The sequence below is a fragment of the Oreochromis aureus genome, linkage group 4, assembly GCF_013358895.1.
Source record: "Oreochromis aureus strain Israel breed Guangdong linkage group 4, ZZ_aureus, whole genome shotgun sequence".
In the NCBI taxonomy this organism is placed as follows: Eukaryota; Metazoa; Chordata; class Actinopteri; order Cichliformes; family Cichlidae; genus Oreochromis; species Oreochromis aureus.
The window spans coordinates 35387879-35403603 of NC_052945.1; the positions used below are offsets into that span (position 1 = coordinate 35387879).

Sequence of the window (15725 nt, forward strand, 5' to 3'; positions counted from 1 at the left end):
ATGTAATCTAACTGTGACCACAGCCACTGTGCAATCCTGCAGAGGATTTTCATGCAGTCTTAACGCAGTTAGTCTATCTCAGTTTGTTTGGCAGCATGTTTCTGTCACATGTACAGAACCAAGATCTGATTGCACCTGCAGTCCTTCTGCTATTGTGGGAAAAAAGTGGGGCCACTTTAAACCCTGACTATGGCACATGGCACATCACATCTCCTGGTGATTATTACACAGACACGCCTCACTGTTTAGGCTCAAATCAGTTGGATGTTGTTGTTGCACTTGTACATTAATTGGCTTGTTTTGCACTTTGCAGTTGTGCTGCTTCTCATCCTGGCCAGGACATCCTTGTAAAAGACGTTTTCTAATCTCAATGGAGATTTTCTCCATTGTTAAATAAAGATTAAAGAAAGAATGTTTGAAGGCTTGTAGTGACGTCAGATAATAAATCCAAAGTCGTTAAAGCAAAAGTAACAGGCCGTTTATTATTGTAAGGAGAAGAAAGCACAGAGTACAGTTTATAAATGTAGGGAGTAACAGTAAAAAGTTTTCATTTAAAAAACTACTCAAAGTACAGATACCTGAAAATTCTACTTAAGCACAGTAACAAAGTGTCGAAGTACAAATACTTCGTTACTTCATATTTACACCTCTGCTTGAGGCCCGTTTGTCTGTGATATTTTATAGTCTGTGGTAAATGGTGCCGACTCCTCCTCAGCTAAAGCCCACAATGGGTAGAAGAAGCATTTTAGTTATATTTGACAGAGGACACTGACGATGACCCCACAGAGGACTCGTGGGTGCAGTGCAGAGGGCTGGTGTGACAGAGGAGGATGCTGTGGGCGGATGAGCCGCTGTAGCGACTCCTAAAGGAGCAGCAGGAGCAGCCGAAGAAGAAGAAGAAGAAGCAGGTGGGGGAGGAGGAGGCTCCTCCATCCCTCCTCCCTCCGGTGAAACGTCAGCAGCGGGATTGCGGTGTTTTCCCGGCGCTCCTCCCTTGCTTCAGTCTTCGCCGGTTCAGGATCGAGCCGGTCACGTCTTCGCGGAGCGGCCTTGAAACGAAGCTACGAGGATTCCTTGTGAGCGGACTTGTCCCAGGATGACTGCGCTGTCTGCGGGAACAGGCGTGGAAGGACTGGCAGGTGAGACGTTCATCATTTTCCACCAACAGAAGCGCGCTGGCTGACCCGAGAGCTGCGCCAACAGCCGCCGGGAGCGCAGTGTTCCTGCTCAGCATGTGTGAAGCCTGGCTGCTTAGTCCTGCTCTGGGATTCGGGCTCCTCCTCGTTTTCTAGAAACAAAGGCTTGTGTGACTGTGATCTGTGGTGTGGAATGTGCGAGTCTTATTGGGGAAGTCATAGCTGACACTAGTTTGTGCTTTGATCTAATTGTAGTTAGTTTGATTCTGTTGTCGTTACTGTTGTCGTCTGTAGTACTGCTTCACAGGGCTAACTGTGAGACACGCGCTACTAAGTGCGCAGAAACCAGAACAGGTAGTGCAGGATTCCTCCGCTCTCGGTTTCTCTTCCCGAGCCTGGTTTTTCCAGCTCTGTTTTGGGCACAGCTGGAAAAGACTGGAAATAGAAACTCCACCGGTGTTGCTGAAGATGCTCACAAAGGCAGGGCCATTTGTTAAAACGCTGACTCGAGTTTTCGTCTGTCTGTTCTTTTGTCTTCAGGTCCTCAGTGACTGCAGCCAGACAGCCTGCCCTCCCCTCCGTAACCTTTGAAGTGAGGCCAGGGTGTGAAGTATTTTCCAACCACGTAAACTCTTCAAACACCTTCAGACCCCCCTGACACACACTTGTGTTCTCGCTGCCAAGGATGCAGAAAGCAAGTTGACCCTGGACACAAGTGAAAAGCAGAATAGTAACAAGCCAGAGGAGATAACCAGATCTGCTTTATTCATTAAGAGCTCCCACTGCATCACAGGACACAAACATGGGGAACCAGCTAACAGGCACGGCCCCTAACAGCCCGTTCCTCCCCAGCTTTCAGTCACTGCATGTGGTTGTGATTGGTTTGGACTCTGCAGGGAAGACCTCCCTGCTCTACAGACTCAAGCTGAGGGAGTTTGTTGAGACCAGCCCCACCAAGGGATTCAACATGGAAAAGATTAAAGTGAAAATCGGACAATCCAAAGCCAACACCACCACATTCCAAGTGTGGGATGTTGGTGGTCAGGAAAAGCTGAGGCCCCTCTGGAAGTCGTACACTCGGAGGATGGACGGGCTGGTGTTCGTGGTGGACGCAGCGGAGATGGAGCGCATGGAGGAGGCCAAGGTGGAGCTCCACCGGATCACCCGGTCAGCTGAAAATCAGGGGATTCCTGTGCTGGTTCTGGCAAACAAACAAGACCTGGATGGAGCGCTGTTGTCTACAGAGGTAATTATCAAACACAAGTGGCCGGCATTATTGCTCTGGCCACAGCATCTACTTCTTGTTCTTTTTTTAGCTTTGTGGCTGTGGTTGGAGGTCGGTAAAATGCTTTAAACTGCACAGAATAATGCTCCGTGTTAAAGGGTGGTTAAATGTGGTCAGTGAGAAAAAACAGCACTATATAAACATCATATGAATATACCCTAAAAACTTCCATTTAAACATTAGTGACACACAGACTTGGATGGCCACTCGGGTACACTGAAAAGTTGTTCGCTGCTAAACAGCAAGAGCTGGCTCTGGTTCTTGTTGCGGTGCTCTTCAGTATCATTTAGGGTTCTGCTGCTGGGGGGGGAGGTCACTGTCCTCGGCTGGTGGAGAGCTGCACTGTAGAGCAGGGACCGTAGGCAGTGTCGGGCCAAGTCACTGGGTGAGGGAGTACTACTCAGTGCTGGAGCAGCAGCTGATTATTTATTCGTATTGTTATGGCCCGGCCTAGGGGAAACACAAGAAAGATAGGAACGTCCAATCCTGCCAACAACTGAATATTATATTTATCTTTAGAGAAAGGAAACGTCGGGGTGGGTGATAAAGCCTCTGACCTGTCTCTAACACCCCTGCAGCTACCAGGTCAATCAACAAAGGTCTATTTACAGTATATACAATAACAGCGAGTCTAGCTCATCTAGCCACAGAAACATCATCACACACAGTACTCAGCTTAACATGAAGTACAGGGCTAAACATATTTGTAGGCAGGAAGTAGGCAGGGCCATGGCAGTCTTGACGTGTCACAGTTTATAGCCAGCCCCATTCAGTCTTCCAGCGGTCAGCCTCCACCTGGAACTTGCATAAGCAAAAACAGGAGAGAAAAAGAACAACACCACCCTCAGGCTGGAGGAGCAAAAACAGCACGTTAAATGATGACGTGGGTCATAACAGTTTGTGTTTTCAGCCTTACTGAGCCCCCAGAGGACGCACATACATGTGATGTATTATTAAAAGAATAAATTAGAATGGATGTGCACATTTGAGGCTGCCAGCACAAACACAGTGTCACTGTGTGGGAGCCACTGAGTGGGCTGGAGCAACAGGTTTGCATTAACACAAGTTCAGTATGATGTGGGTGCATCATGTGCATGAAGTCCCAGTCACAAAGAGAGAGGCTGCGTCAGTTCTGTGGATGAACACATTATTTTCTTTGCCCTACACCTGAGCCAACAGTGATGGCAACAGCACAGAGCTGCGGATGGTGTCAAACATGAAGCGACAGTCCCGTCAGTGCTGTCGCTGCAGGGTGACCTCCGTAAACAGCAAACTGCAGCATCAGCATTTGTCAGCAGCACAACTTTAGAGTGAAAAAATGTTGTTTTTGTTGGTCTGTCCTTTTGTTTATAGGATTGTGTGGTTTGTTTAGCCTCATCACTCTTGCAGAAACACGCATACGTCATCCTTTAGGACAAGGGTGTCAAACTCAATTGCACAGGGGGCCAAAACTCAAGGCACACTTAAGGGCACGGGCCAAACAAGATATACATTTATCGAACACCCTTAAACAATGATTTTTTAAACATAAATATGAATAAAAACAGACAGGAATATTATTCCAAAAGAAATAAACTTTAAATATTTTGCTCTTCATAAAAATATATCCTGTCAAAATTATGCAAGTTAGAAATATGAACATGCTGCCAAAACCCCCAGAAAAAATAAATGAAAGCATATACAAGGTTGGAGCCGCATGTAGACTTGGCTGGGGCATTGCTACAGGAATGGAGTGAATAAACTGCAGTGTCGTGCTTTGCCTTGAATGTACCATTACACTGCAGCTCCATCTGAATCTGCACAGGTGCAGTTTCCACGGAAATTGGTTGCGAAGCAGCTCGAAATTCTCTTTTTGTGCTTCAGAGTCACCAAAGCGCCGCACGTGCGCAGTGCGCTCAGTTTATCAGCAAAGTGTGCTGACTTGGTTCAACATTACTTGGCAACAGGGAAAGTGAGGCAGGTTGCACTGGTCAGCAATCGTATTTCTCCTCAGGCTCACATTTGCCAAAATCTGCGTTTTGTCTGGACACAAGACGTCGCACAGCTTCATCATCTTGCAGTGGGCTTCAGCGTGCCGGGCTGATTTGGCTGTCTCCTCTGCTACAATAAAATTTGCTTTCACAACAGCTTCACTTTGTGATTTACCAGCAGTTTACCAGCAATGTAAACTGCTGGTAAACAGGTTACCAGCAGTTTACGTTTGTAAACAAGTATTCAGCCTCCCACCGGCGCTGAAAGGCTCTGCTTTCAGAATCAACTTTTCTCTTTGCCATTGTGAGCGGCTAGCTTCGCAATAACAGAAGTTTGACTTGATTGACACGGGAATGTTCCCAGGTAGCCTAACGTTCAGCAAGGAGGCTGCAGCGCTGCACTATGGGATCTGTTGTTTGTGTGTTATTAGCACCTCATATCGCCGGGCCATGCATAACAATAATAATAAATCTATATAAAATGATCTCACGGGCCGGATATAAATGTACGCTGGGCCGGATGTGGCCCGCGGGCCTTGAGTTTGACACACGTGCTTTAGGACCTGCTTCTGAAAGCGACTGTCACGCTCAGAGTTTGTAGCTTATTGGTTCATATGAGCCGAGCTGTGTGACGCGGTTGGGACTGACCTCACTTTTTCTCGTTTCAGGTGGAAAAGGTGCTGGGCCTCCACGAGCTGAGCTCCTCCACACTGCACCACACAGAGGGCTGCTCAGCACTGAATGGTCAGGGTCTGCAGCCCGGCCTGGAGAAACTCTATGAGATGATCGTGAAGAGGAAGAAGATGCTCCGACAAAGCAAGAAGAAAAGATGACGGAAATAAAGGGGTGCAGGTCAATTTGTGAGCACTTGTGTCTGTGACTCTCGGGGAACTTGGTAAACGGGGGAAACCAGAAAGAAGCTGGTCAGTCCTGTAGATCAGGTGGAGTGTTTCCAACCAAGACTCTGTTCCTGGAGACATTTGGACCTTTGAGACTGCTTCTCATTGTCTTTAACTCTCAGAGGACCACAGAGCTCTGCAGAGGGAGTGACCGCGTTGCTGACAAACACTCTAACGTTGAAGGATGTTCGGTTACTGGTGCAGACAGCCTGTTCCTCTGTGTTACACCCGATCACCTAAATCTTCACCCTGCCTCAGACTGAGCAACACTTCTGTGCACCCACAGAAACTTCCTGTGTTTGAATCTCCCGGAAATTATCACTGTCACTCTCACCGGGCTTTGCTCCGCACAGTTGGATGTTTCAGCGTTTTTAAGTTCAGGCAAGTGTTTTTACAATGGCTTCATACTGTTCATACTGTAAAATATGAATAAACTGAGCAACGTTAGCATTGTTTCCCTGAGAACAGTCATTATTTTATTCATGTTCTGTCCCAGCTGCCACAGAAGCAGGGTACACCTGGACGGGTCACCAGCCTGTTGCAGGGGTTAGAGACAGACACACCTGTGGGTCACCTGTTCACCCAACCCCACTAACCTCAGCCTCAGAGGAAGCTAGAGTATCCATGCAGACGCGGGAGTCTGCTGATGTTGTTAGCCTAACCCTGACGCATGTCTGCATCTCCTCAGTGAATATTAAGATATTTATTTAATGCCATATTAATTTAATTATGTTCTTTTTTTGTCTTGTAATTATTTAAATCAGGCTCATGGTTTACTGAAGTCTTTCCCAGCTGTCACGCCCTGTAGCTCCACATGTATAAACCCAATCCTCCTAAAGTTGTTGTGTAAAATGAGTTACATGAAAACACCAACGCGATGCGCACACAGCAGAGGTGTAGTGCCATTTTTGAGCGTTACAATACTACAGATTAAACACGTGTGATTTGGTGCTCTGTAAATAAAGCTGAGTTGAACTGAATCCTAATAAAAGTTGTGTTTTACGATTCTACTGCCAGCCTTCTGGAATTCACACAGTGAAGCTTCATCACACAGGAATGTGAAACACACCCACATAGCTGTCTAAATACCAAACACTCATTCCTGTTTAACACCATTATTCTGGATCTGATTTCAAGACCAGTGAATACATACAAGCATGTCTGAATGGAAGCCAGTGACTCGCCATAAATACTGTGCATGTCTTTGGACTGTGGGATGACCACGAGTTATTATCAGTACTGATGGATTACTAAAAATAGTCCACACAGATATTCCAAAGTGGAAAGGGATTCTTCAGCCATCCTACGAGGAGTTTAGACAAAGCTTAACCCCCCCCCCCCCCCGTGGTATTTAAATCCCTGGCCAAAACCTGCTGTGCCCACCCAATCAGCTCCCCAGTCAATGCAATTATCCTGATTGGAGGCCCCCCCCTGCTGCATCTCAGTTGTCGGAGCAAAAAGTCTATAGCATGATTCCCTGTACACACGCATACATGAAGTATGCGTGTGTACAGGGAATCTATGACTTCAGATGTGTCTTGCAAAGTTAGTCCACAGGTTAAAAAAGGACATGCTGTTCAAAGAAATCACCTGAGTGTTACAAGCTCTTCTTGAATGTGAAACATGAGGAGGATGTGCTACTAATCAAACTGCATGCCTATGGTGAGTCAGGTTATCTTACAAGGCTGCTCACACCTTCTTTGGCATCTCTATTGAACAAATCAAGTGAGCTGCTGCCTGGGTATCAAATAATGGATTTAGTTTGTAGCTGGCACAGGGGCCCGGTCGTTTCCTGGTTCAAACCTTATCTGCTGTGTGCAGTTTGCATGTCCTCCTTTGCCTGCGTGGGTTTCCTCCATGTGCTCCAACTTCCCAAAGTGAACGTTAATTTCAAATAAAATTCACGTTGGCTTATCTGGAGGTTTTGTTAGCTGAACGCATGTACACAAGATGTCTCTTTTTGTACATATGACAGAAACTGGTACACCAGCACTCCCATTCTATGGTTTATATTCCCTGCTGCGAGCTGTCTGTGTACACAGTCATAGCAGGAAGAGGAGCTCCACTGACGTAAAAGTGCTCGTGCACACCCAGCCATCAGGTGTCACAAACAGGCTCGTCTAGATACCTGGCACATTCCCTGCAGGCAATGCAACCATGACAAACACTGCAGCTGCACTAGTGTTACTACTGCTTCACGGGCATGTAGACAAGTGAAAACCTGAAGAATTGGATACATTAAAGCCTGAGGATCACAGCATCAGGTTTCTTTGCATTCAGACAATAACAAATGAACACACACAAAAACGCTACCATCTATATGCAAGAGCCAACTCAGCTGTCCGTCTGCATCTAAAGGTCAAAGGTCACTCTTTGAGGATGCCAGCGTTCACATTTTGGACAGAGAAAACAGATGGTTTGAAAGAGGAGTGAAAGCAGCGTCTATGTCCACTGTGAGCGACCATCCTTGAACAGAGGGCGGGGCCTTAACGCCCACTCATATCCTGGGCCATTTGACCTCAGGAAATCATATGATAGGGTGGGGCTAGGTTTAATTATGGGTTCACACGAAACCTTGGCTGATTGTGACCTACACCCGTTTTCACACCTTGGCCGTGTGATGAGGTAATAAATTAGGCTTGTGTGAGGATCAACAGGGGGTCCATGACCCCCTTGGGGGACACTCCTATAGGGGTTAAAAAAATCTGGGACTCTCCTCCATTTGACCTTAGAAATGAAGAAGCTTCTCGGATGAAACGTCTTCAAGAAACTTAAAGAAGTCCAGACACTTTTCTTTCTGAGCTCCTTAGACTACGATGAGCTGGATCACTGAGAACCTTCACAGAGCTATATGACGCTAAAACTTTAGAACCTACCAATACCTACACTCTTCCAAATAGAAACAATGCATTTTGCTATAAACTCGGTTGTTATTCTTCAAAATCTTTAAAACAAAGGTTTGTAATATTTTCATATTTGAGGTATTCCTCATAAAACATGTTTGTGACATGAGGCCCTTTGCATTTTTATTTATTTTTTCATTAATTTTAAGAAATTGCAGTTTTTGTATCACTTGTATCACTTTTGTATGCTTGCTCTGCATATACTGCAGAAGCTGGGTCTTCCCTCTGAAAGGCACAAGTTGTTCATCCACTGTAACACAATCACTGAGGATGAATTTCTGCCTGCAGTTGACCAGGAACAGGCTCCATATGTAGCAGAAAGCTGCCATGTGGTTTGTTTTTAGTCGGTAGGCTCTGGTCCTCTTGTCATCAAAGTGCAAGAAACGTCGAATATCTTTAAATCTTTGAATTGACATAGTGGCCTTGTACAATGGGTTATGCAGAGGACTGGTACATCCCAGTTCTTCTACCTTCCTGCAAGAATGGTCAATCAAATGAAGGCCAGGAGCTTATGTTTGATTACATTTTTCCACTCTTTTCCCCTGTCTGTGGCTACTCTTCGTGCCTCCATGTTTGTGCATGTCAGCACCTCTTCTATTAAATTATCAGACATGAACATCTTCCATACATTTACTGGGGAGACAGTACTAAGCCCAGGTGCAAGTCCTGGCCGACTAATTCAGAATATTGTGGCTAGAGCAGTAAGAGGGGCTCATTCTGTTAGACTCAATATCCAAGTCCTCTTCAGAGGACTCATCAGAGGACTCCTCTGTATCTGACTGGTCTTGTTCAGTGGGGGGGACAATAGTCTGGGTCCTCTATATCTGAGATGTCAGATTCTGAGTCAGTGCCTCCGATGGGCTCTTCATCCCATCCGTCCTGGATCATTTGTAGGGCAAGGTCCACAGGGATCCTAGCTGGCCTCATAGCAGCCATGTTACTTTAAATATTAAAAAAAAAAAAAAACATCAGAAAGGACAATGTTTGAAATGCACAGGAAACTATAAACAGGGGTGCACATAAATGGTCCGCAGGTGCGCATTTGCTGTCAAAATAAAAGACGCGCACCAGATAAGAAGTTGGAACGCTCATTTGCGTACATTAGATGCTCTGGAGGAGGACAGACATTTGTTCAGAACTCTTAAAGATGTTGAAGCAGCAAGCTCCGTAAGCAATTACTTTGGTGTTCCTCTACTGCAAAAGAAGCGCGTATTCTCTGAATTTCTGGGAATACTTTTATTTTGACAGCAAATGCACACCTGCGGACCACTTATGTGCAGCCCTGACTATAAATCATGTATGTTACTGTGTAAAAATTAATTCTTGATCCATCAGAAGTGTAAGTGGGTCAGTCAGAGTTGCTAAGAATGAAAGTTTCATAGAAGATTCCACAGGAACTGCTTGGGGTCATTTTTGACCCCACTTGTGGAAGAGTGGGGTAGTGATACAAAAACTGCATTTTTTTTTAATTAATGAAAAAATGAATAAAAATGCAAATGGCCTCATGTTACAAACATATTTTATGAGGAATACCTGGAATATGAATATATTACAACTTTGCATTTTAAAGTTTTTGAAGAAATCCCCACGTGTGCATCTAAGGGTTAAGTTGCAAACTGTGTGGTGCTGCTCAGACTTCAATCACATGCTTGGTTCGTGTGCAGTTGCTCCTTTAACCACAGTAATGGGGTTGCTCAAGTCTTGGCATTTCCAAAAAAGTAGACTGTTATTGGTCAGAAACAGAGAACATGTTCACCATGAGTTAGAGACGTGCCTGTGTGATGAAAGCCATCATCAGGGGAGCACTCATACCCACATAGCAACAGGAAGTTGCGCCTCCATTTAACACTTGCAACTCAAGTAACTTATTGTACTACATGTGAGCCTGGGTCATTGTTGTTTTAAGAAACAGATGCCTAAAAATGCTTTACAGTCAGTGGTTTGAAGCAGGGCACCTGTGGTTCAGGTGGTACCACAGGAGGGGGGGTTGCCTACTAATCTGACGATATAAAAGCACTGCGTGTGTGTGTGTGTGTGAGAGAGAGATTGGTTATTGAGACTTGTTGTCAAGTAAATGCTTCAAGTGCTCAAATCGAGGAGAGAGACAGTATAAAAGTACCAGTCCATTTAACCATTTAAAACCACTGCTCATCCCGTGCACACTGAGTGGAAGAGTCTGCAGAGTAGTTCTGTGAGAGCTGACTCTCTGCTTACCAGCTGTCCAGGAAAAGATGGTCGGGATTATGCTCAGTCAATATTTCTCATGTGGGAACCAGCTGTTCACGACTCTGGGTGATGATGTAATGACAAAAACAGTAGAGCTGAACTGAATTTGATCTTTATATGTATGTTTGTGTATTTGGGGGGGAAAATGAGTCAGATGGACAAAACAAAGGCCTCCAATGTTGCATTTATGAGAAAACACAGATAAAAACCTTTGTGCACAAGTGTTGTGTGGTGTGGCTCAGTGATGTTGGCGAACAGGTATTAAATTATGCATGTGGGTGTGTGTTAGCAACAGATGGCCCAGTGAGTTCAGTCAGTTTATGAAACAGGAAGAGTTTGTCCCAAATTTTAATATAATTTCGATCAGATCTCTAATCCCTAAACCTAACCAAGGAAAATGGCAGATTAGCCTGGGTAAAAGAACAAAAGTTGAGGCACACAACGATGTGTGCTGCTGGTAGAGTTTCTGGGCTGCTTTTCCTCATAACAGCCATCCCCCGAGATTTTCTCCATTTAAAGCAATGCATTATCAGGGACTGTAACATCTAGTCCTTTTACTGAATCACAATTGTTGAAGAAGCTGCTTTAACAAATCTAAACTATGAATCTACACATTCCTGTTGTGAGAAAATAAATTGGTAACAAAGTAAATGATTCATATTTTAAATTTAGCAGCCTGTGTTTACCTTGATGCACACTGTTGGTAATAAGTGAACCATATTCCTGTCACGTCAGCCTTGTTAAACAATGGAGTTTTGACTGACTTTAAAAAGTATCAAAAGATTAATTTTTCAGGAGAAAAATGCTCCAAAATATGCCACAAAGTTGTCTTTGACTATAAGCTGTGTTACATGATCTTACATCCACTAACCCCCAACTAAACCCAGCTGTAGAGTAAGCATGTCTGGTGTGGGCTGTGGTTCACACTGTCAAACATGTGCACATTTTATCCAGGAAACAGGAAGTGCTGTTAACATGTTGATGTTAGACACCACAGGTAGCTTCTCTGTCTGGAGTTTGTATGTTCTTCCTCCGCCTGCATGGGTTTCCTCTGCTCCAGCTCCTTACACAGTCCAAAGATAAGCATCAGTGATTAACCTAGACTGGCCATATGTGTAAGTAAGATAAAGTGCCGAATAGAATAAAGCCCTGTATGGTTAAGTGTGGCTTAAAGTCTGAAGTGCTTTCAGTGGTCAGTTGGACTAGAAATGTGCTCTATAAATACCAGTTCATATGTTAAGCCACACAGCGGTCCTGCTCCAAACCTATGAAACCCGTACTGCAGCACTGTTACACTGGAAATGCTTATTTACCTGAGCCATATCTTCTACCACTGACACACTTATTAGTTTTGACAGAGGGAAAGTATGAAGCAGCTATCTGTTCATTTTGGTTCAAGGGCTTCAGGCTGCAGCATTTTATTCTGAGAGGGTGAGTTGCACATCATCTTTGCATGAAGGCCCAGAATCTGAACATTTATAATGAGTGCTATGAAATGGTGGCTTCATATATCAAATACTTTTCATAATATATATATATGTATTCTTAAAAAAAAGCTTTGGAGTAACACGTGTGATATTTGCACAGTAAGGTTTTTGTAATTTGTTTTTTTTTTAATGTGTGCTCAAATATGGGACTTTGCAGGACTGCTGGATGTTTTTTTAAACTATTTCGATACTCAGCCGTCTTTTGATGTATCTGTACAAATTACAGTTTGATTTATTTTGATAGTAAGAAACACCAGTGAACATCTTAGGGTTTTCTTTTATTAGTGTTTGAGATAGTCATGTTCAAACACAAATATCTCAAAAAACATATTTTTTTGAAAAATTGTCCTTTGACCCATTTTTCGAGGCTGTACCAATCTATCGTCATATATGAAATACTTCAAATATCAAATATTTAAAGTTAAAATTTAACACCACTGGGAACATACATACATATATGTATATGTATGTGCGTGTATGTATGTATTTATATATGTATACATACATACACAAGGGAGGGGTGGAGAGAATTTGTGGTCCCTGCCGGGACAGACCTATCTAAGCTGATTATACTGTCTCTGCACTGAGCTATAATTTAAGAGCAGCAGTATGTCAGCAGGCTAACATTTATTTATAGCCGTTCCTTGATTGTGCGCACACACAGTTAGAGTCTTTGCTTTTAACTGGTAATGAACTCGTGTAATAGTTTTCCATCTTTTACTTTAAATTCAATTCAATTTTATTTATATAGCGCCAAATCACAACAAAAGTCGCCTCAAGGCGCTTTATATTGTACAGTAGATCGCACAATAATAGATACAGAGAAAAAACCCAACAATCATATGACCCCCTATGAGCAAGCACTTTGGCGACAGTGGGAAGGAAAAACTCCCTTTAACAGGAAGAAACCTCCGGCAGAACCAGGCTCAGGGAGGCGGGGCCATCTGCTGTGATTGGTTGGAGTGAGAGAAGGAAGACAGGATAAAGACATGCTGTGGAAGAGAGACAGAGATTAATAACAGATATGATTCGATGCAGAGAGGTCTATTAACACATAGTGAGTGAGAAAGGTGACTGGAAAGGAAAAACTCAATGCATCATGGGAATCCCGGCAGCCTCACGTCTATTGCAGCATAACTAAGGGAGGATTCAGGGTCACCTGGTCCAGCCCTAACTATATGCTTTAGCAAAAGGAAAGTTTGAAGCCTAATCTTGAAAGTAGAGATAGTGTCTGTCTCCTGAATCCAAACTGGAAGCTGGTTCCACAGAAGAGGGGCCTGAAAACTGAAGGCTCTGCCTCCCATTCTACTTTTAAATACTCTAGGAACAACAAGTAAGCCTGCAGAGCGAGAGCGAAGTGCTCTAATAGGGTGATATGGTACTACAAGGTCATTAAGATAAGATGGGGCCTGATTATTTAAGACCTTGTATGTGAGGAGCAGGATTTTGAATTCTGGATTTAACAGGAAGCCAATGAAGGGAAGCCAAAACAGGAGAAATCTGCTCTCTCTTTCTAGTCCCTGTCAGGACTCTTGCTGCAGCATTTTGGATCAACTGAAGGCTTTTCAGGGAGGTTTTAGGACATCCTGATAATAACGAATTGCAATTTCTAAAATGCAAACAAATGAGCCGTTCATTAAAGTATTAAAGCATTTCTTATCCAATTACTGTATTAATAGATGGTATAATCAACAGAATACTCAATTACTAAAATAATCCATCACTGCAGCCCTAGAGATGGTTATAGAAATAATTAAATTGAAGATTTGGCTTAATATAAACAAATTCTGATTATATTTGAATAAAAATGATGCTATTTGGAAATATCAGATCAAATACACATCTAAAGATTCAAATAAATTGAGTTGATATTGAGTAAATGAGGTGAATCATACAGAGGAACATGATGAATTTCAGTGAATGTCTCTGTTTAGTAAGTTACTACTTTGTGCTTGTTCAGACATTACAATTAACATTCCCAGACTTGAGGTATTTGACTTTGATGTCAGGAAATAAAGTTATGCAGTTGCAAAAACAAGAATGGAAAGGTGATGTAGATGAGATAGCTGTGAAAGTATGAAGATGTGTAGGCGAGAATGCAGAGAATCTTGGAGAGTGAGAAGATGCCTGAGGAATGCAGTAGTGTACTGCTACCAATTTTCAAGAACAAGTGTGATGTGCGGAGCTGTAGTAGCACAGACCGATTAATCTGAAGATTCATAACATGAAGATATAGGAGAGAGTTGTTGAAGCTAGGTTAAGAATAAAAGTGACAATCGGCAAGCAGCGGTTTGACTTTGTGCTGAGAGTATTACTGTTGTGATATTTACCTTGAGAACGTTGATAGAGAAGTATAGAAAAGGTCAGAAGGAGCTTTACTGTGTTTGTGTCTGTGGTGCAGGACATGTATGAGGACGACAAAGTGGTGAGGTATGCGGTGGGAGTGACAGATGGGTCCAAGGTAGGAGTGGGATTACATCAGGGATGGCTCATATTTGCAGTGGTGATGGATTAATCCATGAAGTCGTGCAGGAGTCTCTGTGGACTACGATGACTGCAGGCCACATTGTGATTTGTGATCTAGTGAGAGCAGGGAGCAGTTGGAAGTAGAGTTGGATGTCTCGAGACCGGTCTTGGTCTCGAGACCGGTCTCGAGACCACTTTTACGTGGTCTTGGTCTCGTCTTGGTCTCGACGGACTTTTGTCTTGGTCTCGGTCTTGGTCTCGCTGTTTCGGTCTTCCGTTCTCAAATCGACATAGTGTTCGGGAGATTTGGAGTCAACCATTAGCGGAGCGGGGGTGGCTTACTGGGCTTAAGCCGGGTCATTTTTTTCAGAAGCATGGGGCACCGTCGTAAATTCCCCTAATTTTGGTATGATCCGAGCTCAGGCACTAGGTGACTGAGCACAGCACGCATGTGAGCGAGGGAGAAGCTGCTGCCTGCGAGTTTGCTGCAGACAGAGGAGAGCTTAAGTTTGACCAGGTACCAAAGCAAATCATTCGTACTGAACTAATAATGTAAATATGACGGTGTATCACAAAAGATTGATATCAAACTGATCAGTTGGTTGCGTTACTTGCTCTTGAGTGAATCAACAAATGGATAAATAAAAAGCCGAACAACAATGCTGATTTTTTACAGAGTCTTAGCTTACATTTCATATTTTCAGTTGTTACCCTCCACGGCTAAACAAACTCTCTAAATCGGTTTCAATTGTGTACTGATGAACACAACAATGGACATAAGAAGCTTCTTTCAAAGAAAAAACTCAGGTAGATGTTATTTTTATATATTATGCTTTGTATGTTGTTCAGTATATCTATGCAAAACAAGAGGAATTTCAATACACAGCAGTATATTCACAGATGAAACCAGATATTTACACTTTAGGTAGAAAACATAAAAACTATTTTTACTGTTAAACATTAATTTAGAGTAAACTTTTGTTTTAGATAAATAAACTAATCTTTTGAATTAGTTTAATGACAGAATAAAGAGAGACAGAGCCGTCTATTTTTATCCCTTTCATCAAATTTAGGAGAACATATACACTAAGTTTATTGTTAATTAATAAGAAAAACTCCAGACGATTCCATTCTGAGCTGAAGAAGCTTCTGATAGGTTAGTAGAGTCCATGTGAGTAAATTGGTGGCACAGCTGTGGAAGCATATAAGGCAAAACACAGAGCCTGTTTCTGTGACATGTGAAAATCAAGAGATGTCAACCAAAACACCAGGAACAGAATTGTGGAGCTCCATAAGTGTGGCTCAATTTTGAATACAATTTGGTGCCATTTGCAATTAAGAAATACATATAGT

The 15725-nt window shown here is 43.3% G+C and overlaps 1 protein-coding gene across 1 annotated transcript; it reads left to right on the forward strand.

Moving 5' to 3' along the window:
- Window positions 1-921: 921 nt before the first annotated feature.
- LOC116319739 (ADP-ribosylation factor-like protein 4D) lies at window positions 922-6296 on the forward strand. The gene is made up of 3 exons (XM_031739163.2): window positions 922-1139; window positions 1677-2382; window positions 5060-6296. Exons 2-3 carry the CDS (start codon window positions 1939-1941, stop codon window positions 5222-5224), a joined length of 609 nt encoding a protein of 202 aa, XP_031595023.2. The 5' UTR covers window positions 922-1139; window positions 1677-1938; the 3' UTR covers window positions 5225-6296.
- Window positions 6297-15725: the final 9429 nt, after the last annotated feature.